Below are 26,147 nucleotides of genomic sequence, written 5' to 3'. Positions count from 1 at the left end.
CTATAGAAGACGGTGACCAAAGGCTCCAGGTTAATTTTGACCACTTGAGGTTCTTCACTGCACTACGCACAAAGCTCATGTTTCTTGCATTCTGCTTCCCCACAGGATACGGCCACCACAGCCCACGGGAATCGAACCTGCAACCTTCCACTCCTCAGCAGATTGTCACAGTGACTGAGCACGGCAGGTGCAGGTAAGGTAGGGGCATTAAAAACAGAGCGGCGATTGTCGATGGTTTTCAAGCCAGCCAGTGCGCAACGAGGTAGGCAAAGCCAAGCGTGACAGAGTACGCACACCATGCGAGCACAAATGCACATCAAATACACAAGACAACGCAACACAGGCAAGCGCAGCGGCAGCACGGGAATGTGCGAGGGGGGGGGGGGAGCCTACCTGAGAAGAAAGCATTGCTGTGCTGCGCATCAGCAGCTGGATCAAAGCTGGCCAGGCAGTCTCGCTCGCGGGGCTCCTTATACTTGAAGTAAGGGATGCCTGTGTTTTGACAGCCGGCGGGGTAGGGCAACCCCACCCAGCGCAAGGGCGAGCACAGGTCAGTACTGCGGCTTGGCCACGGGTGTGGTTAGCACACCACTCGACCCAGTGGCGCGGGGCATACTGTTTCTTAACAACTGCCTAGAGGGAAGAAGTGGTGCTGTTGCATGCATGGGAATGCTGGGAAGGTTCAGAGTGCCGTGTTCGTCGGAGAGCCAGGACATCTTTAAGAAGCAACGGGTGACCAGAATGTGAACAAGGCTCCCTTAAGGGAACCGAAACATTGTTTCATTTTCAAGCTTTCATTTATGTGGTTGGTCGGTGCCAGTTGTCACAATGGCTTAGTCTCGACCTAGCGCAACAAGTACGTTATGAAAGCAACATGGGGCACAAGAGACATCCCCCCATTAGTGGAGGGCTACGAATTAACTCTGACCATCTGGGGTTCTTTAATGTGAAGATAAATACATATGTACACGAGCACTTTTGTATTCTGTCAAAACCAGAATGCAGCCACTGTGGCCAGCAATCAAACCCTCAACCCTCAGTAGTAGAATAGGTGATTAAACGTTAGTGCAGAATGTAATTATGGGTGAAGCGAGACATTTTATGGGTATCTCATTCCAAGAAAGCTTCTTATGTGCAGTGTGCTAGGCAAAGTAACCATGACCGAGCCATGACCATGTGCTAGGTCAAGGAAGACCGCACCATCCATATCCCAGCATTCCCATACACAATGGCACCACACTTCTCTCGAGATAGTATACAGTATAAAACTCTAAGGCGCACGGTTATACATGGCAGAGTCTGCTATACCCATCCACACACGTGGCTAGTCTTTGCTTAACCCTTTCCACATTGTTTTGACAAAGTAAATAAGACAGCTTGGTCATCTAGTGGTTTGGTTCTGAAGACAAGCATATCATTGAAGTCTAGCTACTTTCACGGTTCAGTGAGCTGCTTCAGGGCTTCACAAGAACTTGTTACTGTCAGTACTGTTACTGCTACTAATGTTAAGGACGAACACAGAGGTGTAGAAATGTGAATGACAGGAGTGACACTGTGTGCGTGTCAGTGTTCTTTTGGTCATCTTCGCTTTGCATTTTTAGCAGTAAATATTATTTAGAACGCTTCTGCAGGGGTACTAGTATCCAGATATGTCCGGAGCTCGTCCAGACCTAAGGGACACTAAAGAACTGGTAAATTAAGATGCTTCTGGACTACTAAAAGCAACAGTGTCACAGTGACTGGAAGCTTGGCAAGCCAGAAAAGATGATGCAAAAGCTAAAGAGGCATGACAATGCAGCCCTCAAGTCCCTGAAACAGTTTCCCCATGATGTCGTAAATCTCGAGTCTACTCGGGACCGGTTCATTCTCGAGATTAAAAGAACCAAAGGTCAATTAAGGCTACTCCGAGAACCTTGCCTGCACAAAAATGGCCCAAACAAGAGAAAATAATTTTACATTGGTGACACCACCAATTTAATCTTTGACCATCATATCCACCACTAACCAACCTTTTTTTCCATAAAATAAATGTCAATAGATCTCTTGATAGAATAGTTCACCAGTCCAAATTGATTTAGTGTAGCCTTTTAGTGTTCCTTTCACATTACAAGAGCACCTAAACAGTACAGGGAGGCTGCAGTGAAAATCCAGCCTAGTTTTCAGTATATTTAGTGTCGGTGTTTCATACACAATTCTTTAACTATCGCATCACATTGGAATGCACCAGTCTTTTAATCAAAGCTGCAAAGAGGTGACACGCTGCCGTGTGGAATCTTCAAGCAAGGCCAATTTCAATTTATTGTAGAGCTTTGATTAATTTTGGCTTGGCAACAAAATTAAGGCCAAAGGCATAGGCATTATTAACCCTGCTGCACACCCGTAAGGCAAGTTATCACAAATGCACCATCCAATTTTTATCTCAGAAGGTTCACTGGTGCTAACCAGCAACTTAAAGCCAGTGTACTCAATGGTTTCACGATTAGAAAACCTATTTGTATGCAGTGAAGCCCTCATTTAGTAAAGCTAAAATTGGTGATGAAAAACAATGCACGCTGGGTGCAATTTTACTATAAACTGTGTAAATATGTGAATGATGCCAGCAAGTGAAAACTATACTTGAGATGTTTTTCTTATTGCGGTGTAGAAAGGGTTAAAGGCAAAGCAATCACAGTGGCTAGCATTGCCTTTGCCTTGATGGGTATAACATATGCTGCACTTATGTCGTTAGGCAAGGGGCGACAGGTTAGCTATTGTAATCCATTAAATAGCCTTATACAAGGAGTGCAATAAGCAAAACATAGGATTCCTGAATCTCTGCAATAAAAGATGGACAGACAGATGCACTGGGGAGTCTGAACAAAAAAAAAGTTTTCAGAATGATGTGTGCTATTCATTACTGCTTTTGTCACTCAAATGTTATCTGCAAGCGAGTGGATCACAGCAGCCTTGAAAGCTCAGCATTGTGCTAGCACGCCTTAAGCTAATCAATGCGATTCCAGCTGCAAATCATGATATGGGAAACAGACTACCATAAAAAAAATTTGGAGGGCGCTTAAGCTTCGCCTTTAAGAGTGGAACGCGATAGCATTCAAAGATCCCTAGCTGCTTATCAGGCTTTTTTCTCGTATGTTCAAATTACAATCCGACGCTATCACGTCTGTAGGTTGTGGTTAGGTCGTACTTTACGATTTTTCTGATGGATTTTACTTTGAGAAATTCAATTTTGTTCACCAACGCCTTGCGCCAGGCGAAGGGCCTGCCCCGTCGGGGTGGTTCGGGATCCACCAACAATGCTGTCAAGCCCACGCCGACGCCGGATTTTCTGCGACACGGGGTCCTTAACGCTATCAGGTAAAAATGAAATCATTGCAGGCAAGAAAAAAAAACTGAGGATTGAAATTTATGCAAAGAAACTATGAGAGAACAAGGGAAGGAGGAACCTCGGACCTGAGTCAATTCAACGAACAAATTTCACTTTATATCAAATTTATTGAAATTATATGGTGAATGGGACCAAAGAGTGGAGATGTATTACATAACAGATTCATCAAAGCAACCACAAATTAGGGCTAAATGGCTGTCTGTAGATTATGTCTGAGCCTGACAATGTCAGCATTTGGTAAAGAAAAAAGCAAATGACTGCAGCCAAAGGTGACCATGTGTGAGGCATCTGATACTATCGCAAACATACACATCCATTGCCCTCAGTGGGATGTTCTGGTTTCAGTTGGGATAGGTCAAAGCATCCCACTGAGGAGTTGCATTACTTTCAAAGCTGCTATGTACCAACTTATATTGCCACAATCACTCTTCACATCTGCCTACTCTCCCTAGCAGATGCTTACATGCAGATGACTTATTGAGTAGCTACATACAAGACATTTGACAATTTCACATGACCATATCACAAAAGACAGTTACTTGGCATAGGAAAGTCCCAACAGCACTGAAAACAGTACTGAGCATATTAGTGGGAAGGACAGCAGTTCCTGAGAAAGAGTCAGGTAATGAAGAAGCGAGCCATTGTGAAAAATTGCCAAGGCAAAAAATGGCTTGACAAGTGATGAATACAGAGAAGGGTACAAAACATAGCGAATCTGTATTATACAAATGTAGAAAAAAAATAAAGCATGTTAGTAACGAGCAGTCGCCCTTTCGAAGCTACACGTACTGCCCATCTAGGACTCAGGCTAACAACCATACTGACCACTCTAGATGGCTGCCTACAACATGTATGCAAGCAATGTTGTTAGTACAGTTAGGGTTGTTTTCTCTATTTACTCAAGACCTCGTGGGTTCAGTGTGTAGGAGAGAAAGTGGAGACGGCCTCAAGGAGTGGTCTATGAAAGGAGGGCCCAGAGAGAGATGGTGAGGAAGGCAGGGAGGTTAACCAGATGTTAGAATCCAGTTTGCTACCCTGCTCTGGGGTAGGGAAATAGGGGTTCGAGGATAATACAGAAAGCACAGATGATGCCAGGGACCACAATGGTTGAAAATGCAGGTGCAAACACAGACATGCAAATTGTGCAGGGATAGTGATGCACAAGTCACGCAAGGTGCAAACATGACAGCGTGCCTGCGTGACAATGACAGCACAAGCCAGCACGCCAGTTGCTGCAGCTTAAATGCATGGCAATTAAGGCCCCATGGTGATTAAAATCAGATGACACCAAAGATAATTCACTTGAGATAAAGACTAACAACCTCAAAAAAAAAAGAAGAACCAGTGGTCAACACTTTTTTTCTTTAATTGTAACAATAAACCTTCTGGTTGATGTAAAAGCTCAAGTTGAAAGTTTATGCAGAAAGTTTCCCTGAACACACTTTTAGATTTCACTGACTGATAACTTGCACCATTGCACCGCAAAGGTGGAGAATGTGATAAGCTGAGGTGTTAACCCATTTTTCGAGTGAATTATTTTTACAAAATGCGCTGTCTGCTACATGATTCTACACAGCACCTAGGTCAGCTATATTAGCTCGACCATTCAAAACTCGAAACAATATTAGCCATCATTCTAGCAGCCAGACACTAGTAAGGCCAGCATGCTGTCAAGGTTGTTGACATGCATGTCTCAAGAGTGCAGCAAGTTGATAATTTCACCCAGCAAACAGTTTTACATGAGAAGAAGTCTAATGCAGCTAAATGCATACCTCCAGCCAGGGACAGGGTGCCCACATCTGATGCTAAGTCGTTGACCTGAGGTGTGGAACCAGCTGCCCTTGAACCCCTGGGCTTCTGGCCGGGAATCTTGACTGTGGTGTGCATCAGAGGAATCTCCTTCCCGTGCACATCGTCCATGTAGTCCTGCAAAAGAAATAAACCAAAAATCAATCTCCTGGTGAACAAACTAGTCCTTCACGAAGCATGCACAAAGTGGCCCACATATTTTCCTTGGCGAATGTGTTAAGCTGCATAATGTACTCTTACTATTCCAACAGTTCAACGACACTGCCAAGGTTCAGTGGTTAGAACACCTGGGTCGCAAACAAAGTTGTGAATTTGAACCCTGCCTCAAGAAAAGGATTCGTTTGCTATTCAGTGGCATGATATAAACCACTGACTGACCAATGGAACAAAGGCATGATGCAATAACCTCTTTGTGGTACTATATGTACTGAGCACTGCAAAAATAGGAGAGCCATGTATATACATGACTCTTCTTGTGAAACCACTGACTTCAAGCTGAACACCTTGCTTTTGCCGTAGCCGTGACAGGTGGCGCCACTGTTCCGTTGCAGTGGAATCAACATGTTTTGAGAGCTGCATCGTTGCTGACGACATCAACTTCACAAAACTGGTAAGTAGGGCCCCACAAACGCAGTATTAAACTAGACTCTATGCAAAATGCTACCTCTGTGCAAAACCTCGAGCTCCCAGAGTCAGCGGTTTCGCAGTAAGAGTCACGCATACACAGTGCTCCTATTTCTGCAGAACTTGGCATATCGGCTACGGTCATTAAAGAGGAGCATTCAAAACAGTCATCTCACATGGAGACTAGGGTGGTAGGTGAGCCTCCCGTCGCTCGTCAGGGTGACATATTTCTTCTTCCACTCCTTGTTGAGGGCCTTGAGACTCTTCTTGTACAGGTAACCCTGGGGTGGGCAGCAAAAGACAAAAGTGCATATAAACACAACGAAACAACAGTCAGGTGGTACAGCTTACTGCCACACTGTAATGACAGTGAGGAATAGAACTGCCAAAAGCGCTAGTGAAAAATTTAACTCTTCACTGGGTGAACTTGTGCCCAGCGAAACAAGCAACAAACACAAAGGACAGCGATAGCAGCGAGGAGTTGTTAGTAGTCCAAATTTGATTCACAGCTGAAATACATCTGCTATTTATACATGACTCATCGTACATTCCAGCATAATCGTTGGTGCTCATGTATGTTCTCGAATGTGCACTAAAACCTCATTCATTCGGATTTCATGGAACCGAAGGAAATGTCCAAATTAACCAAACATCGAATTATAGAGGGTATCGAGAAAACAATACACAGATGCTTGCTACAAGAACACGTACATTTTTATTTACTAAATGAATCAGCAAATGCTGTTTCTATTTCACACAAAAGCAGTGCAGAAGTTGCAGTTCTCTTGTGAACGACTAGCGCTCTGAGCAGCAGAAGAGTCGCAACTTCCTTTGCAGCACAACACGCCGGTGTCTTAAATCAAAACCCAAAGTTCTTACTGCTGCACATACATCTAGATTATTTTTTCGCTAGTGAGTTGGTCACGAACAGATTGTCCGTCCATCGCAATGTTTGCCGGCGCTATTCATCACTGACGGGTTCTGCTGTGTTTGACATTAGCATGCAAACACTGCACTAAGTCAAAACAAAACTACCATTTGCCGCAACCACTGTGGATGAAACTGCGGTCACTATTAACATGATCATGGACGGTGGCCATGCAGTTTTGAAGGAATGTGACCAATGCGTGCACAGAGTTAGAATGAAGCTACTCTTTGCTACAACCGCTGCGGACGAAACTGTGGTCGCTATCAACACGATCATGGATTGCCGACTGCGCAGTTGTGAAGGCATGCGGCTAACGCGGTATTACGTGTGGTGATAAACGCAAGAATAAAGGCTATCAGTATGTGAAACCAGCACGAAAAGGTAGCAGTAAAAATTTTGTGCAGTTGGACCTTTTTTTTCCACTTTCACTGTACTTTTTTGACACATTTCCTTTCATTTGCCTTTCTGTTAGTGCATTCGTGAGACAATGCAATAGACCCTTTTCATAACTGTAAAGCTAACTTTCCTACGAGACAGTTTGCCCAACTATACTCATTTTTACGAACAGCGTATGCAAGTGCAGTGTGCTTGTACTATGGCATGGAAAATGTAGACGAGGCTCTCGTGATGAAACCATGCGCAAGAGACAAGTCTTGGCATGTGCAGCTGACACTGCCTTTTGAACGATCACCCGTGCTGCCATTAGTAAGGCAATTGTACAGTGCAGAGAGTCACAATGTTGTGAATTATGGAGAGGGTCTATAGTACCATCCCCGTGATGAGCTGTGTGCACCTACCTGCCGCACAGGAATCACTCTGCCGCTTCCCATCTCCCCATTCCGAAGCCTCTTCTCATCGTCTGCTTTCTTCAAGGGCTGCACAGAGAACAGAACCAATCACGCAGTGGCAATGGAAGCATGCTTCAGGGCAAGTCTTGCCTTATTTACATGTTCTTTTAATGTTGCCGCTAATCTTTCAAAATCACAGAGAAACGACGTGCACTCATGTACAGCATATAAAATCGCACACAATTTTTTTTTTTTTAATGATTATAGTACACAATTAATCAGCAGTAATATAGTGGAATACAGGACAACTCTGAAACATAAGCACTTCACACTGCACCAGAACTTGACCTTACACAACCTTTAGATCCACAGTTACATCTTTTACAATAAAAACAAGTAAACAAAGAAATACAAGCTTTCAATCAAGCACCTGTGCAATTCGAGCATGTGGGCACTTTAGAAATAAATAAAAAAATATATAAACAAATCGTGGGGTTTGAATTCCGGAGGTTTCAGATCATTTTCACTAGTTGTGGTTCTTTAGCATGAATTCAAATTAAAATAAGTGCCCTTTATTGCATTCTGCCCCCATCAGAATGGGGGCAGAATGCAACTCACTAACCCCCCATAGAACAAAAAAAAAAAACTCAGAAAAGCAGACTGTTTGGCTGGTTGATTGACAAGTAATAAAGCCCCTGCTCAAGACTTCCACGCACCGTAAACAAGTTCGATCTTCGGCGAGTTTTGCGTGCCGTCGTCGGTGTCGAGCAGGGCGTCACAAACTCTGGTCGGTCCCGGTTGTTTCCGCTGGGCACCGACGGGGGCGGCATGGCTTCCGCGGCCTGTGACAGGGTCGTGGCCGGGGTGCCACTCTTCTCAAACTTCTGGATCTCCCTCTGCACCGAGGTGCCCGCAACGATGCAGTCACGGATCTGGCGTAGGTGGCTCTCCTGCGAGAAGGAGGCACTGAAATTAAATTCTGGATTTTTACGTGCCAAAACAGCAACCCGATTATGAGGCCTACCGTAGTGTTGATTTTGGACTATGCATTAGTTCAGACCACTTGGGGTCCTTAATGCGCACCTGAATCTAAGTATACATGAGTGTGTTTTGTATTTCGATTCCAAAGAAATGTGGCCATCTCAGCCGGGATCAAAACCGCGACCTCGAGTTTAGCAGCTCCAAGCCGTAGCCACTCAGCTACTGCAGCAGGTTGACAGAGGAGAGAAAATCGTTGATTTCACTGTTCTGTTTTTACGTCTTCCCAGTTTCGAACATGAGGCTACAAACTTGGTAATTTCTTGCAGCCACTAGTAAAAAATTTATGTGGGAAAAGGCAGCTATCTAGCATTGGTTGTACTTTGGGGAGCAGCCTTCCTGTCCAGGTAAAACAATGTAAAGCTTTTTTTGTTGTGCTGTAACATTATTACAAAGAACTGTATTAAAAGCTGCAAAGTCATATTTTTGTGTTAAAAATACAATTAAGAATACAACATGTGTCCTACCTGCATAAGTGAAACAAATGCTATTTTGCTATTTTGTCTATATACGCACGTATTATTGTTTATGTAGTGATCCATACATTAATGTGATGCTAAGGATCCAGATGCTTCTCACGTACTTGTTTATTGGGGTTTTTTTTCGTATATTTACAATACCTTGGCTAACAAACTCAAATCTCATAATGGAAGTGCCAACAATAACAAAATAAAAGGCTATCTGCACACACAACACAGCAACATTACAAGCGAGAAGAATAAAGTGATCAATTCCACAGCTAGATCTCGTATACAAGCACCCAAAGTCGACTGGGGCACAACTGCCGCCGCAGCTCAATTTATAGTGCACAACACTTGTACCATGAGGAATTAACTGTGAGTTGAGCTCCCATAAATGCCAAGTTGTCTTTTTCTCTACTTTCATTTCCCTTTTTACTCATCAATTAGAAGAACAGCTAATTTGCTTCATGGCTTCATAGGCTTCACTGTCTCCTGGCTTCATGTGATGGCATCATTACAAGTGAGATTATTTGCAGGTGTCTAGTTTAGATACGAGAAAGTGAGATATGCACCCGACAAATGCCAATCGACCGAACGTTTAATTGCCATGCTTTCTGGTACACTGGGTCATTTTTCCTCGGCAATTGTGTTATTTCTTTGTATGTCTTCGTCAACCTCATTGCTGCCACCAAACAGAAGGTGTTTGTCCTGCATATTGGCTGCTCTCGACATTGTAGAAACAAAAATGCAATTATTGTGTCGCTGGTAGATTTAACTGCACCACCCTTAAAGGGCATCTAAACCTTCTTGTGTACAATCATTGCATTCTACCGGTGCTAACATATGGGGTAGAAACTTGGAGGTTAACAAAGAAGCTCGAGAACAAGTTAAGGACCGCACAAAGAGCGATGGAACGAAAAATCTTAGGACTAACGTTAAAAGACAGGAAGAGAGCGGTGTGGATCAGAGAACAAACGGGGATAGCCGATATTCTAGCTGACATTAAGTGGAAGAAATGGAGCTGGGCAGGCCATGTAATGCGTAGGATGGATAACCGGTGGACCATTAGGGTTACAGAATGGATACCAAGAGAAGGGAAGCGCAGTCGAGGTCGGCAGAAAACCAGATCGGATGATGAAGTTAGGAAATTTGCAGGCGCAAGTTGGAATACGCTAGCGCAAGACAGGGGTAATTGGAGATCACAGGGAGAGGCCTTCGTCCTGCAGTGGACATAAAATATAGGCCAAAGATGATGATGATGATGATGATGAAACCTTCTTGGACATTCTGGGTGCTTTTTAAGTAAGCATGCACATTGTGTACACAGTGCTGCGATGACCATCTTAGGCGAACATGGCCCCCGCTACATGTTGGGTGAAAGCCACAAATTCAAAAAAGCCCGTGCTCCTCTCTGGGCTTTTCTAGTCTCTTCACGCATTGCGAGGCCAACAGGGTGCTGCATGTGATGTCACCAATGCAAAAGCTGCCTATTGGTTGTCCAACAAGGGAAATTAGCGTCAATGTGACAGGACCCAGCCGTGTGTTCTGAGAATAGAGGGGGGGCTCGCCCATTGTGTGCCACTGATCCTTCCCTGAAGCTGCCATTCAATCGCAGTCATGCGACTGAGAGTGGATAATGGAAGGGTCTTTCTTGGGGTGTTTTGATGGAACCTGTAGCTTTTGCTGCACTTGATGGAGTTGTTGAGTGCCTGTGGGGTTGGTAGCAAAGACAAGGGAGAAACTGAAACTTTGCCATTACAGTGACATTTCAAGAATCCTTGTGGTGGTTGTAGACTGGTAGACTGGTACACAGCTTCCACTATAAAACAAATTTTCGAGTTCAGAGTGGCTTAAGGGCCCTTTAATCTTCCACTTTGATTTTCATAGTGGCTAGTGCATATTAGTACTAACCTCAGTTGGTTTGAGGCTGTATGCCGTGTTCTCCCTCTCACGAAGCTCAAAACAGTAAGGGAGAGGCAGCAGGAGAGGGATAGTTCAGGTACTTTTAATACCATTTGAGCAACGCAGTTGAGGAAACGCGTCACACATAGCGTCTGTAGTAATTTGTTGCCACTTCATTGTGGAGAAGTGCAAGTGAACAGAAAAGCCTTTTCCACTGCACAAAGTAATTAACTAGCAGTTCTATTGCCATCACTCTCGAGCCAAAACAGCAGGGCAGTTTTGAGGGTGAACAAAAATCTTCAATTCTTGCATTTCTGGAGTGCTTTGTGCCACTGTGCTCTTGTGCTTAATAAACGACTATTCCACGTGAGAACTCATTTCTCTCTGTCCTGTAACCTTGGGACAGCACAATGGAGGGAGGAATGTGACTGATGCCTTGCCATTCCCCAAGTGCACTACATGCCTTGGTTGTCATTTTAATCACAGATTTACTCTCTATAATAGGCTATTTATTCTTGCATATTTATAACTTTTTTCTAAATCATTTTTGTAACACTATAACGACATGTAAGCACATATATAAAGGGATAAGCTAACTGGCTGAGAAATTGTGGCGAAAAGAGGCATGGCAAAAGAATGTAGACATTCAATAGACATCTCAAGTCCTTGACATTAGAAGAAACTGAGCTGGAGAGTTACTTAACCCTTCCCAACAATGAGCCACCCAGCAATCGACTTTCAAGAGGCCCCAGTGAAGGATAACAAAAAAAAAAAACAATTTTTTATATAATTTTGCTCGTACTATTTTTCAGGGAAACACTCACAGTCATCTTTTTTTTTAAGGGCCCCTCACCAGGTGTGCCCATTTTGAGCTGAGAAGCGCAGTGCATACAATGTGCACCGACGGTCGTGTCTACTAAGTATTAGATCGCCACACGCCGCGGAAAGAGCTGAAATTTCAAACCAAACGCCGTTTGCCCTTCTCGTGGGCATCGCACTCACAGGTGGAGAGAGACGTACATATCACAAGTGACCTATGTACATTGCCGTTGTCACAAAAGAGCGCGTAATCCAAGCGCGCGCCCCATGTCACGCAAGCCAGCGAAAGAACACGCCGGCCCCGCGGCAACTTCAACAGAGGGGGAGAGCGCGTACGCCTCAAACAGCAACGCGAACAACGGTGCCGAGACGTCTAGAAGAGCCTCGGCGAAGCAACGTTAATCGGGGAGAGAGAGAGCACACGCGCACGCCGAGACACCTTCTCTCCCGGCGAGTCGAAAGAGATAACTACAGTGTGAGTGTGCGCCAACAGCATGAGTCATCACCCCCCCTTCACAACACTCAGATGGCGGCGGTCGAAGGTACGAGAAAAGACTCAAAGGTTCCCAAGCTTTGGTCATGCTACAAGATCACGACTCCGATAGGAAAGTTCGAGAACGCCGTGCGAGAATCGTCAGTGGAGTTCGAGAGTTCAGTCTGCACCGGTGAAGTGATGTAACGTGAAGACCGAGCGTCTTCGGAAGAAGGGGATTCCCCGGCAAACTAGTCGACGGGTTCATCGAGCGTCCGATTTCCGGAAGTAGTTCTTTCTTCGAGATTTGCCCCAAGTTACGCCGAGATCGTCCGACTTCAAGACCAACACTGGTGAATACGATTGGACACTTAGTGTTCCTTTTTTATTTTGTACTTTACGTGTTGGACTCTTAGTGCTTGTCGTTAATTATTTTCCTGTGTTTTGTGAATACCCATCTGATTTGTATTGTGTTGTGTCTAGCCTAAGTGTGCAAGTGTGTGTGTAACTGCCTTGTGTGAATAATATATTTTGTTGTGTTTTGACAACCCTGGGCTCTGACTTGTCTTTGGACAGCAACTGGCGTTCGCTGGCGCACCAGAGGGCCCACTCTTAATTGTCCTTGCTTTCGTGGGATTATTTTCGGAAGCTGATAAGTCGGCTTTGGAATTTGGTCCGGCGCCTGAGCCTCGTTCACGGGGTCTGCGACAGCCGTGCTGCGACGTCACTCTCAGTGACACGTGACTTCTTCAAGGCAACAGCAGTTGTTTGTTTGATCTGTTGCTTCAATAGACGAATGAAGAGTTTAGAGAAATAATCGAACCTACAGACCAAATGTCTGGGAGTCTGTTTTACTTCGTACGGTAGCAAGAGAGATGTACTTCAGTTCCAACTGCTTGTTCCCACGTCATGCAGTCACACGTGATGAGAGCGAAACCTGGTCATTTTCTGCCGTGTTCCAGCATGTGCTCATGCTTTGTGATCCGCTTGTCATGAAAATGCATCTACACTCACATGTTGCAACGCACAGGCACAAAGCCTTCAGTCATGTAAATGTCCCCCAAGGTCTTACTCAGTAAAGTCACACGATACTGCTTTGCTCATTTTCACTGTAAAACAGGACTGGCTGTGGCTTACCTTAAGCGAGGTCTGGTTGAGGTTTGTAGCTGGCGTGTTGACGGCACCGCCATGGAGGGCATTGTAGCTGTTGACCAGTGTTGCCGTGGCATTGGCGGTAGGAGCCGCACTTTGCTGCTGCTGCTCCCGGGCATAACCATTGCTGGCAACACCAAAGTGGGCAGCGGCTCTCCCTGCGCCGACACCAACGGGCGTGCTCGGCCGGGAGTTGTTGGGGGTCAATGCCGAAGCCATGCGCATCTGGACAATCCTCTGGCACGCTGCATGTAGATGGAGGCAAAGTTCACAGTTAGGGCTCGAATATTTCAGTCATAAACTTCTATGTATTACTCAAGTCGCATTAAACAAAGTAGGCAGAATTTTACGCAGAAAAAAGACATATATACATTCAAGAAGCAATGACAGACACTATGTTTAATGACCACTGGAAGAATTGGATTTCACATCACACAGTTAATCTCCACATTATACATTTAGTTACATTCATTGGAATGAGTCGTACAAGTTCAATAAGGTGCACAGTGACTACAAGGTGTTATCAGGCTCTGTGGGCTTGCGGAAGTGTTGCACTTTGCTCTGCTTGTTATATACATAAGAATATATATATTAAAATAGCTAGTGTTGCTTATGGCTTATGCATAAAGACATGCATAAGACACAGCAATAAAATTTTGAAGGGAAACATGACTTAAATACGAATAGTACAATATTAACTATGCCCTTCACTTGGATAGCGTGACTTGTCACCTGTCCTGGGTGCAGCTGCTACACTTGTGTCAGCAGCTGGCTTCATGTGACACAACAGAGTGAAAGCCATATGCTGTGCTCCAGCAGACAGCGTCATTAGTATCACAGGCTGTCACATGCACCTAGTTCAAGGCAATTTGAAGCCTGTTGCTGACCCAGATCAAGTGGACGTGTCAGGATACACCCACTGTCACATGTGCATGTGACAGAGAGGACAGGCATGGAGTGTTGTCTCTCCATTTGCAGCAGGTCTGAAAGTACTGCACTTTTGAGCTGTGCAGGCCAGCTGTCAAGTGGCCTTTATTTAATCTTGCAGGCTGTCTACTAAACATGACCAAAAAACAATGCTAAGGACAGCGCTCATAGGACAATGTGTTTTCAATTCCCTTCTACAGTGGAACAAAAGGTGTGGCACCAAAATTTTAAACATTAGCTCATTATTATTATCGTTTAGCTAATTAGGCAGCACAAAGTGTTAGTAGTGGTGGCACAGCCAGTAACAAAAAACGGTTGCTCTCATCAAGACAGAGGGCTTTGCTTTCTTATAAAAGTTTTTTTTAATATATTTTAGTGGCCTTTTAAGCAGATGATGCGTGCATCTGGTAGTGTCGCTATGACGCAAGTCCTAGCATGCTGCATCCGAGATTTTTCAGAGTGCCGCATGGGTGCGCGAATATTCGAAACTTTCGAATGACCAATGGAATAGTGTCCTATTCGATTCGGTCTTCTAATTGAATAATCACTATTAGTACCTGCAAATATATTTTGTATACTTCTAGAATATTTCTAAATATCAACTATGACCAGTTAAACATAAAATTGGAGCAAAAGTACGGTAAATTTTCACCCCCACTAGCATAGTGTAGACACAAAACATGAGGACTTGCGTAGTAGAGCAGGCAACGCCGCTTACGTAGCCACACTTTACAGGCTGTACAGAGATTATTTGCACTCTCCAGAAAGCCCTGTGCATGCAAAGAAACTACTTGTTTGCTCCTAATGCTATATTTGCACTTTTAATAAACAACGCTTCGTAACCTACTATATAATGACAAACTCGTTAACTTTTTAAAAAATACTGGGCGTGAACATCAATTGATATTATCATAACGCCTATTCGTTTTTCAAAAACTATTCGAAAAGTATTACATTTGATTCGACTCGCTTCTGGCACTCGTCGATTCGTATTCGATTCGGTCTCAAAAGCCACTATTCGCGCACACCCCTAGCGAGTCGCGGGCGCTCGCGCTGACTCGCATAGCCACGCCTGTAGAACCACAACGACCAATCAGAGCACGCGGTATTCAGAGTATCACACGGCGAGATAGGGTGCCTCGATGTCCCTATGGGGAGATGAAGTAGATGAAGTCACTGGACGGAGAGAAGGCTCCCGCGGCGGCCACGGCGTCTACGCTACGCATGAGCGTGGCCTCCGAGATTCCGGAGGTCATGCCGAGGTGCCGCGCGTTAGGTCATGCGTCACTTCCATTGAGCGATAATGGCGTTTTCCTGTTTTATTGCGATAGCAATTATATGGACACTTAAACTGGATGTCTGCCGTCGCCGTGAGGTTCCGTATAGATAAAATCTTCGCCGCGCGCCGTATGCCCGAGCGGAAGCATGCGGGGACGCGCGCTATCACGGAGAGCGAACGCACTCAATCTCCCACGCGCAAGCAAGGAAGCGGGAAGCCAGCGCCGGAGGGAGCGGGAAGGGGGGGGGGGGGGGGGGGGGGGCAGGAGGGGGCGCACTTCTACTCTGCCAACAACCGCGCTCGTCGCTCGCCCGCACCGTCTCTTATCTCCACACGGCTCTGACCTTTGTAATGCGTCCGTTTTTTTTGTAAACTAAAACGGAGCAAGGCGCATCGTCCTCCGTAGTACGTACCTAGGCAAAGGCAGCTTTTCAGAAGCAAAAAGTCCCTAGCAAAACTACCCAGATTTCTCGCGCATGCGTAACGGGCCGGGAAAACATGAGAACGAAGCTCTCGTCTCGCAAAGGGCGGGATGTTTCGAGGCACGGACAGAAAGCGCGGCGAGCAAGGCTGCAAAATCAGGCAGCATGTTAGCACGCCGATGGCCAAATGAGTGACGACATTTCGTTTACCGCTCATTTGCAATTGAGATATTGTAACTGACCCACGTAATTGAGATCGTCGCTTGTGTCACTTCACCGCATGGCTGTAACATTCAAAGGGACGCAAATAAATGCTATCTGGATCACGTGAACATTTAAAAGTCGCATGCGCGCATCAACAAATGCGGCTTTGAATTTGTGAAGGCGGCCATAAGAAGTTAGGGGAATCTAGTTCCCCGCACAAAATACGCGCACGCGTGGTGCAATAGGCTGAGTTACACGAGATGCACGGGGAAATATGTAATAATAGCGATGACGGCACTCACCGTCCTGGAACACCCTCTCGACGTTGAACCCGTAGGTGGCACACGTCTCGTAGTAGGTGCACCGCTTGAGGTCGCTGGCCAACTTCCGGGCACGCGAGTCGTCTATGACGCGCGGGTTGCTCTCGCTGATGGCGTCTGCGAAACGATGGGAAAGGAGATCGCGCTATGCCAAAACTGAAAAGCATAACACGTCCACGAAAAAAAAAAAAGGAAAGCCTTCGCTAGGTGCCCCTATGTATCTGCAGCCAAGTATAAAGGAAGTCTGTCTTGTGCGCACCAACAGAACTGACACCACTGCTAATCTTTAAGCAGCTACGAAGTCACCCAAGTTTTTAACAACAACAACCGCATCGGCAGATTTATCGTCTCCGAAATTGACTGGCATACGGCAATAGCGTCGTCGCTCGCTGGCACGGGAAACCTTGGCGACACTTGCCGCATGCTCCAACATGTTTCATACGACTGCTTTCGAGTGAGTAGCCGTCAGTGTCAATTTTATCGGCCAGTGATTACAGTAGCAAATGAGCACACTTGAACACGGAGACACTGGTATTTTGTACAACCATCGTTACAAGCTCTATTTATGCAACAGGAAAAAGAAAGCCGTGAGCGGCGCCTGAGAGCTGCTATACTCTGCTTCTAGCCCGAGCCTCTACTTCCAACAATCGAAAACCCATCTCGCTTTAAGTCACACCTCGCTATAGCGAAGAACATGCACCCGTGGAAACACTTCACATAACGTGCTTTTCCCCATACTAATCTTGTAAGGCTGTCCTTTTGTGAAACTTTGTGCTTATACATTGCCAAGATGCTGTTTGCCATTTTTAAGAATGACGCGGGTAATTTGCCTATCATATGTATATTGCAGGTGACGGCCAGCAATAACGCGGCTAGGCAGACAGCGCACTGGCTTGCGTCCGTCTTGTTTTCGCAAGTTTTCAGCGCTGTTTGATTCCAAAGGCAAACAGCGTGCGAACGGTTTCGAAGATATATGTTTGTGCGCAGCCCAGAGCGTTCGCCAGAGTACGCTTCTCCTCAATAAGAGGCATAGTAAGGAGAAGCCCCCCTCAGTGAGGGTAATGCTTCGTTTTACGAGCACCAGCCTCTCCTACCGAGAGCTTTCGTTTTTGTTTACGTAGGACACCACGTTATCGCTCTGCCTGTCGCCATCCTCCAAACCAGGGGCTGCGGCTCTAAGTGACGGCCGGAACCCCCAACATACTCCTCCACCGCGGCCAACCGCCGTAGTGGCTTAGTGACTATGACATCTGCTCCATGTCATGTCATGTAACGTTTACCATGTGCTTAACATGGCAAAGGCCCTTCGATTCGCCGGCCCCATTTCTATGGGGCGGAAGGCGGATGTGCTCGTATAGCGGGTGCGCCCCCATTAAATGCGCACTAAAAAGAAACACTAGCTGAATCAGCTCCTCCCGCACTAACCAGGAAACAGGCGGTGGCCTGGCGCCTCCTGTAAACAAACATGTATCCAAACCAGGTGGCCTGCAGCAGATTCTATCCACGGCAATACAACGATCAGTGGGAGACCCTGCTGCTTAGCTCAGACCAGCAATACCAGGTCTGGGCCGTCCAGCTAGCCGAGGCAGCCGCTGAGACCCAGGGGATCTCGGCCGTCTGCTAGGCGGAAGGAGGCTGCGTCCGCCGTCGTGAATTGCTGGCACCAATAAAAGTTAGAATCTCTCTCTCTCTCTCTCTAGCTGAATTAGGTTAGTTTGGTTAAGTACTATTTCAGAACTCTATATCTTGGTTATTAGAACAGAAAATGATAGGTGGATTATTAGAATAAAGAAATGATCAAAGCCCCCCCCCCCTTTTTTTTTTTTCGTTTCTCACCGAAATCCAAACACGACCTACGTCAGTACGTGTGACGTCACGAAATTGAAAGATCGCGAGCGCGTGAGTAGCTGCACTGCATAGTGCAACAACGCACATAGGATTATGCGCACAAGTTTTTCTATTCAAATTCAAGAGGCATGCGCATTTCCCTCGACTACCGCTTCCTTTTATGTCCCTCACTCCTCGCGGACGTGCTTCTGGCACATTCGACTTTGTTCGCTGATCTGTTGGTCTGCGCATGACGATGCACGCGCGACCGACTTTCCTACAGCGATGCACCTAGCTAAAGCTACGCAACTTCACTTATACCCCTGACACACGGGCACTCTAAAGTCCTTTAGATCAGGGGACATCTACCGGAAAGGCGTTCAAGCGCAGTGACACACGGCAAAGGAGTATCTCCCTCCCGTCAAAGTTCCTTTGCGGGAAAGAAGATCGGGCATCTACCTTTCGAGCGGAAAGGTGTACTCTCGCATACAGCGTGCACAACTCATCAATAGAAGAAAACCTGTTACACAACTGCGGTGCCCCGCTAGTGGGTTATACTGCCTACTGTGTCTTCTAGTGAAAAGTCTATGAAGTCTTCCAGTGAAAAGTCTACTATGTCTTTTACCTTGGAAAATGTATTAATCTTTAGCGGTAATGCGATTTGTCAAACAATAAAGATTTACTCTAGCTATACTCTCAAACGCCCCCACCACGTCGCTAGCGCCGCCATGTTGAAATCCGAATATGCGCATCAGAAGCTATCAAAAATGGGGAAAAAATGTTTTCAGGTTCTACAATCACTAAATGTAATCTATACGCGCAGCTTTTTGTAAATGTTTTATCTCTTGCTGCTTTAACAAGCAACGGGCGTTTTTTTTTTTTTTTTTTTTTTCGCGTTATCTGAGGAACCACCTAAAGAAGTTAGTGCGATGCCATGTGTCATTGGCGCAACTCGTTTCTGCAAAGGGTCTTTCAGAGTAACAAAAGGGGTTTCCTGCAAAGGACTTTACTTTTGCCCGTGTGGCAGGGGTATGACACGATAATTGGGAAGCAGCACAACTTTTCACTGGGAGTAGGCAGTATAACCCGCCTGTCGACAGCCGCGCTTCTCAAAAGACGCGCCCCGCATGCAACACTGTGCCACAGTTGCCGCTGAGAGCTTTTTCGCGGGGGCATACCAGAAGCCCTTCCAGAGAGAGAGAAACGGCCCTTCTGTGTACGGAGACGCGTCTATAGCTGCCTTCGCGTCAACACAGGTTGTCACTTAAGCGGCGATATCGGGGCTACTGCTGCTGACAGGGTTGACAGGCACAAATGAGCGCTCAAACAAAGGAGCGCCGAATGAACAACGTGCGCCGTCAAGCGTGCAAAAAAATGTTTTTTTTTTTTCTTTTTCCCTATCGATCTACCGTCAGCAGGGTAGGCGCCCGACCCACGGAACTGCTATCGTTCTCGTGGCAAAAAACGACAGTTTTTCTTTCTCCCCCAGTGTTGGCAGCCGTCAGTGTCGCTTGTTTTGTAAGGTTCCATTTCCCCTTCCAATCTTATCCTCCGTCACGCCGAGCGACAGATCCTGGCGATAATGGCAACGCGGCGTCGAAAGAAAACGAGTTCTGTAACATCTATGCACTTCGTTCTTTCCGGCCTTCAGCAACACGAGTACGTGTTTAACGCGATTGCGCTCGAAACGTGCGTTGAACACGTGCACGAATGCGACGACGGGAGAGGGTTGAGCATCTTAAAACTACAGGTACGTAATTACTCAGATGACGATGACAAACGCCCAACGAAAGCAAAAATAACAAGCTTAGAATACAACCCGGTGTAAAGTTGCCACTGTATAAGCATACGTAGTTCGCTATTCTGACTAATCTTAATGTGCTGCGCTCTCTTGCCCGTTCCAAATAAGTATAGCCACGCCAACGACGTCACGGGCACTTCTAGAGTGTGTTCGAGTCAATGAAGATCGCTTGCAGTGAGGATCGGGCTGTGAATTTAATTACTTCTTAAGAGCCCGTAACGCCGTGTTTATTTTGTCTTAAGATAACACGTTCGCAGCAAATTTGTCAAGTATTGCAAGAAGTAACATCGAGTGCTTAGCAGTTTGTCGTCAAATACGGCTATGAATTTCGATCGACGCTTGCACACGCTGTCTCGACACTAGATCACTGCAGCGCAGCGACAGTTAGGGATCGTGTCAGCCAATCAATTACGAGAACCACAGGCGGGGTGTTTCGCACAACGCGGGTCAAATGAATAACTTGGGAACAGCGCGAAATGACAAGAAAGGTAACACATGGCTGCAGGCTATCAACAAGTTTTGTTTGCAAGAACGTGTATACAGAATGAATATCGATGAGCACAAAATGGGTTCAGTACGACAAACGCAACAGCCCGGATGCCATGTCTTAACTGTCGTCTCGCGCAGTTACCAACAATGCATCGACAAGCTCAATTTTCAACCCTTCGGAACGATCAAATGGTGGCAGGAATTAACGGGTGGTGGGCAAGCCTTTTGGCTCGAGCGTGCACGCAACTGCAGTCCCTGTATCCGATTGGGGCTGATGGCATACGACCCGTATATAGCTCCCTTTGCTCTGCCGAAGTACACCAATGAGCGAAGAAGAGAGACACGCCCACTGTGTGCACCCAACGAGTGAAAAACTTGCGTGCACTCACCCTGCGTGCCGACGAGTATGAGGGGCAGGTCGCCGGCGTTGTTCCGGAAGTGCGCCATCCGCATGTAGTAGCTGTAGACGGCGCTGAACGAGGCCTCATTCTCCAGGCTGAACACGAAGATCACAGCGTCCACCCAGCAGCTGAACTGCAAGGAAGGGATGCATGTGAGCATCGCGAAACAGCGCACGGGAAAAAAAAGAAAGGACCGACGTCCTCAATCCGCGTATTTTTTTTTATATATATATACCATGTATTATCAACTAGCCCGGTCACACACACAGCATGGCGACCGTCGACGCCACGTGCAACACATGCACACGCTCGTGACGAATGGAAGTGGACCGTAGCGCCATTGCTAAGAAAGCGCGCTTTAAAGGGGGGCGGTTGCGATCACGTGCAGATTTGAATGTCAAATGCGTAAGGTTCGAGCGCGCTGCGCAGGTAAGAAATGGAGGTGGCGATACTATCTTCCGGTGACATCACAGACCTAATAAAAGCGAGAACACAGCAAGAAGCGTGACTTCATGCAATGAGGATTGCGCTTTCGCCTAGTCACTCAAAAAGGGCGTCCACTGCTTCTGGATAGCAGACAGTTCTAGCACGTCCGCGATTCCTGTATCCGCAATGGCGTTTGCGAATCGTAAACGCGAGCGATTTAAAGTCCCTATATAGGGACTTTAGAGCGACTGGGTTGGCGGCGCCACCTGGTTGCGCAGAGCTTGATCAGACAATCACAGAGCTACTGTTGTTGTAACCAAGCGCATTCATCTTCGCTGCTGGTGTAAACTTTCGGCAGCGGCGCCATCGTGAACACGTTTTTCGACAAGAACACCGATGGAGCACGAAAACCTGTCTATAAGGCATTCTGGTTACACGAAGCGTCGGAATATGTCGATACCGGCGTCCAAACGTCATCGCGTACACCGGAATGCCGGACATGCTATAACTGCCTAATAAGTCAACTTCCGCCTGTCGAAAGCGCAGTTACCAAGCGATACTTTAACTATATAGTCAAGCAACATTTCAATATCTTCTTTCGATGTATTCGCAATCTCAAGGTCTTTAGTGTGGCATTTATTATAATACGGATAGCGCCGGTGGCGGTGACACATTGTGGTGTCGTGTTCGATCAGAGCGCGGAAAACTTATACTGCAATGAGGATTATTGCTTTACAGCCAAGCCTCGATTGAACGAAACCAGATTTTACGCAATCTTCCATTTAACGAAGTGCTTTTACTTTCGGTATACCCGTAGAGCGTAAAACCTCGAAACAACGAAATGAACTCAAAAGACGCGCCTAATGGTTCCAAATTTCTTGAATGTTGCCGCCCACTTATAGAGCGAAACAGTTTTGTATAATCAGACTGCACGCGCGACACGAACAGCGTTGTTCGCTGTCGAATGCACGCAAGCACCAGCTCTGAAATGTACAGCCACACGTGTGCACGGGGATAGACAGCAGCTAATAAAGCGGTCACGTAACAGCCACGGCGGTTTCTGCCACAATTTTCAAAGCGAGGCTTTCTCGGCCTGCCCTGCATGGCTGCTGCTGAGTCGGTCTCGGCGGTTGTATACTTGTGGATGTACCGCGCATATACGAAGATGCGCCGAATGCAAGTGCCAGCAAACGGGTCCTAAACAGGGAGAAACACTATTCTAACCAGCATATAGTAGTGCCAGTAAGCGCACCTCTGTTCTCCGCAATAATCAAATGTAAAGGCGTTTATTAGACACCAGCCGTTTGGGCCGTCCGTTGTTTGAAGGTCCGAGCTCTCAGCACGAGCGGCGTTTCTCGAGGAAAGCGCAGGAGGGATCGACCCACTAGAAAGGGCTGGAGAGCGTGACCCGCTATGGCGTTCGTATTCTCCGCTACAAGAATAAGAATTCTTACATAAATCCTGAACATATAATGTGGGCTGACAGTTATACATGATGCACACCGACATTTAAACGGAATAGCGCAATAAACACATACTTCGTTTCACTCAATTTTCTTTGAACTAACCATTCGGCATTATAGCATTCTGCAGGATTGCGACCATTCTTGGCCAATCCTGCAGAGTGCATGGGTATGAGCCACAATCCCCCCCAACTGCGTTTCGCAATCCCGGTTTCGCGCTCAGAACAGCGAAACCGTCGAAATGAAACGTGACACGGCGTTCGAGAAAGGCGCTCGATCGGCCTGTTGTCACGAGTTTGAATAACGCCGTTTCCGTTATAAGCTAGGCGCCGTCGTGTTGGCAGCGCGCTCACTTCTCGAAACCGACCTCGGTGGCAAAAAGCGCCAGCTGCACGCGTGCACGTCTCGGCACCCGTTCGCCAACGCCTCGAATCGGCGTCAGATTATCGGTCTCCAATGCAAACCGGTACATATTACGAGGGCGATCGACACCGGAGCCGCGAATAGGGAATAAATAGAGTGATCCTGCAATATGACTGAAACACCGAGATTATGGGCGCATCAACGTAGTACACCCCTAAAGACGTTGATAACTGAATAGGACATACAGGCGCGTAAGATTATCTCTCTGTTCTCCAAACACGTACCTTACCTTACTTGGTATTTTAACATGGACCACAGAATGCAATCTCCACAAGTGGACGCAAAAAAAAACAAAAAAAAACGAACACATACACAGTTTCAGCGAAGTGACGTTAAAGAACCCCGGCCAAGTGAACCGGAGCACATAATTTACGGTGCAGTTTGTGGGCGTTAGTACTTATTTTAGTAGCCTGCTTTTCTCTGAGTCAGACAATCTCTGTCAATAGTGTATTCCTCAGAAAGCCAACAGAAACAAGTCACGACTAAATACAATAGATGAAAGTTCAAGACTCGCCTTCAACAGTCAACAAAGGGTCCCTCCGACAGTGCGTTGCTGTCGGCAAATTGGTGCGCAGAACAAGCGCCGGCAATTACGCAAGCCCACACAGCCGGCCGTCGCCGGCAACACGTCACCACAATCAGCCATTAGCGCCGTGACAACAGTTTTTTTTTTTTTTTTTTCACGACCCCGAGCGAGCGCTTCACGGTCATTACCGTTGCACCACCGGGCAGCCGCCTGCTGCTGCAGCAGCACCGCGCAAGAGGAGCGACCGACGGGAAAAGCTTCGCGTACTGAGCGAGAGTCGTGCAGTGCGGTAAACAACGCGGAGCAGTACGCGTGACGCGATCCACTGACCACGCTGGAAGCACTTACTCGGTGGATGATGTGGGCGAGCCTCCTCTCTTCTTCAACCACGCAGCAGGTGTACGCAAAGAAGGTCGGAGACGAAGCTCGGCACGATGTGCATCGTTCGCCGACGAAGCGCGCACACACGCAGGTCCGGCGGCCACCGGCGAGCTATAGCGACGCGCCTCCTTCGGGGGAAACAACGGCAATCGAAGCGATGCAAATCGCCTTGGAAACGGGACGCGCGCCGCCGCCGAGCGGTGCCGGCATCGGAGAACCTGAAAGACGGGATCAACTGCGCGCTGCTGCTGCTCCATTCGCGGTATCGCCGGACAACCGCCGAGATGGATGAAATTAACGAGCGCCAACGGTGTGATCGACGCTCGCGCACGAGGACACGCCAGCTGCAGGCAGGTTGCTTTATTGCGTCGTCTGCACCGAGCTGTCGTCTGCTGCTGCGGCCGCCATGCAGGCACTTCGGCGGCGAGCACGCACGCGCCGTTACCCCGGCAACGCTGGCGGGAAAAGAACGCTCTTGCGTACGGAAAACAAAATATATGATATAAACGCGGCGCGCGCGCGACGCTGCGGCGCCGCGAATATGGTGGCGCCCACTGGCCGCCATCGAGCGCGTTTTGGATGAGCCTCGAAAGAAAACAAAACCGCGTGCCCAGGTGACCCAGATACGCCCACGGCGCATCCACGCGGCCGATAAAGGACGCCGCGCGCTAGCGGGGGGGCTCCGATAATTTGCGGCAATGAACTTGCGGCAAAAGTTGCTCTCCCCCCTCCTCCACCGTCGCGTGGGCAGAAGCGCGTCTCCGACCAGCGGTAAACAGGTGCGGCCGGCGTTGTGCCGCGGTGACAGAGTGCACTGCAGGCGAAAATACCCCACATCTGTCGAAGGTCGACTTCACTTGCTGTAGTTTCTTCTCCTATACCCCGAATTATCTGCTAAGCCCAGCCATTTGCCCGCGCGTATACGCAACATGCCGCTCTTCCCGCGTGTTAAGTCGGGGCCAATGACTGCACGCAAGACGAATGCTCCAGAAAGAGGGGGCCCGCTTCGAGCACGTCGGGCAGATCAGACAAAGGCGAAGAAGAATAGGGCACGTAGAGGCATCGCTCTTCGCGCAGGGAACAGCGAGACGAGGTGCTCCAGCCCGACTTCAAAACCAGAACGAGTCCCAACCAGCGGTAGTGCTCCTTGCGAGGAGCTGGCACTTTTTTTTTTTTTTTTTCGTCTTCGTGGTTCTCCTTTGTCTCCATCCTGTGCGGCGAGCTATTCCGCCTCGAGATGGATGTGTATACGTACGCATACCAACTCTCAATTCTTCAGCTTCACACAACGCTACACAGAAGTGGGGCCGAGAAAGAAGTTCAACTCCTTCCGCCTTTACAAACGTGGGCACTATCCGCCAGAAACCACCTTGCTGCCCACTCTGAGAACGTATCCACTGCACGCAGCACTATTCTCTTCGCATTCACCCTTTCCCTCTCTCCCGAAATGAAAGTATGCGACTCGAAGCCTTCGCAGTGGGTGCGCGCACACTCGCGCGATTTCAAAAGGCCGAGAGGGAATCGCCGTCGAACGTCGCAGAGACGGCAGGCCGTTGGTGTACGCACACACAGCCGGCAGGGCTCGAGATTCGCCTCGGAGACGAGGAAAAAAAAGAAAGTCAGGCATTCGGCGCGCACAAAGGGAGCCGTCATCAATGGCCGCGCGATGAGAAGAAAAGGCATTGGCCGCCGCTCGTTCCATTCACAATCGCCGCCCGGCAGTTTTTCAATTCCCTTCGCGCTCTGGTCTCGTTCGCACCGCCGCCGCCGATACACCCAACGCGTCGGGGCTCGGGTGTCGCACTCCGCCCCTGGAATTCTCTCGAGAGACGTTCTGCGCTACAAAGATTCGCCTCGCGATGTACCACGTACGCCGAAGTGAG

The 26,147-nt window shown here is 47.5% G+C and overlaps 1 protein-coding gene across 5 annotated transcripts in view; it reads right to left on the bottom strand.

Moving 5' to 3' along the window:
* LOC119455296 (centaurin-gamma-1A-like) overlaps positions 1-26,147 on the bottom strand; it is a 136,844-nt gene that overhangs the window by 25,064 nt on the left and 85,633 nt on the right. For 2 of the 5 annotated variants that reach the window (XM_037716692.2, XM_037716691.2), the window contains exons 5-12: positions 21,034-21,178; positions 16,510-16,644; positions 13,361-13,620; positions 8,248-8,481; positions 7,541-7,618; positions 5,992-6,096; positions 5,155-5,308; positions 394-492 (exon numbers count right to left, since the gene is read on the bottom strand). In XM_037716692.2, the coding sequence (XP_037572620.1) occupies positions 394-492; positions 5,155-5,308; positions 5,992-6,096; positions 7,541-7,618; positions 8,248-8,481; positions 13,361-13,620; positions 16,510-16,644; positions 21,034-21,178 (1,210 nt within the window). Of the gene's footprint in view, positions 1-393; positions 493-5,154; positions 5,309-5,991; positions 6,097-7,540; positions 7,619-8,247; positions 8,482-13,360; positions 13,621-16,509; positions 16,645-21,033; positions 21,179-23,871; positions 24,176-24,231; positions 24,576-26,147 lie in introns of those variants that run through there. The other 3 variants (XM_049668690.1, XM_049668691.1, XM_037716694.2) reach the window with 3 other exon arrangements.

Source organism: Dermacentor silvarum, chromosome 6 (assembly GCF_013339745.2).
Source record: "Dermacentor silvarum isolate Dsil-2018 chromosome 6, BIME_Dsil_1.4, whole genome shotgun sequence".
In the NCBI taxonomy this organism is placed as follows: Eukaryota; Metazoa; Arthropoda; class Arachnida; order Ixodida; family Ixodidae; genus Dermacentor; species Dermacentor silvarum.
Note: the sequence above shows the minus strand (reverse complement) of the source record. Positions and strands in the feature narration are given on the sequence as shown.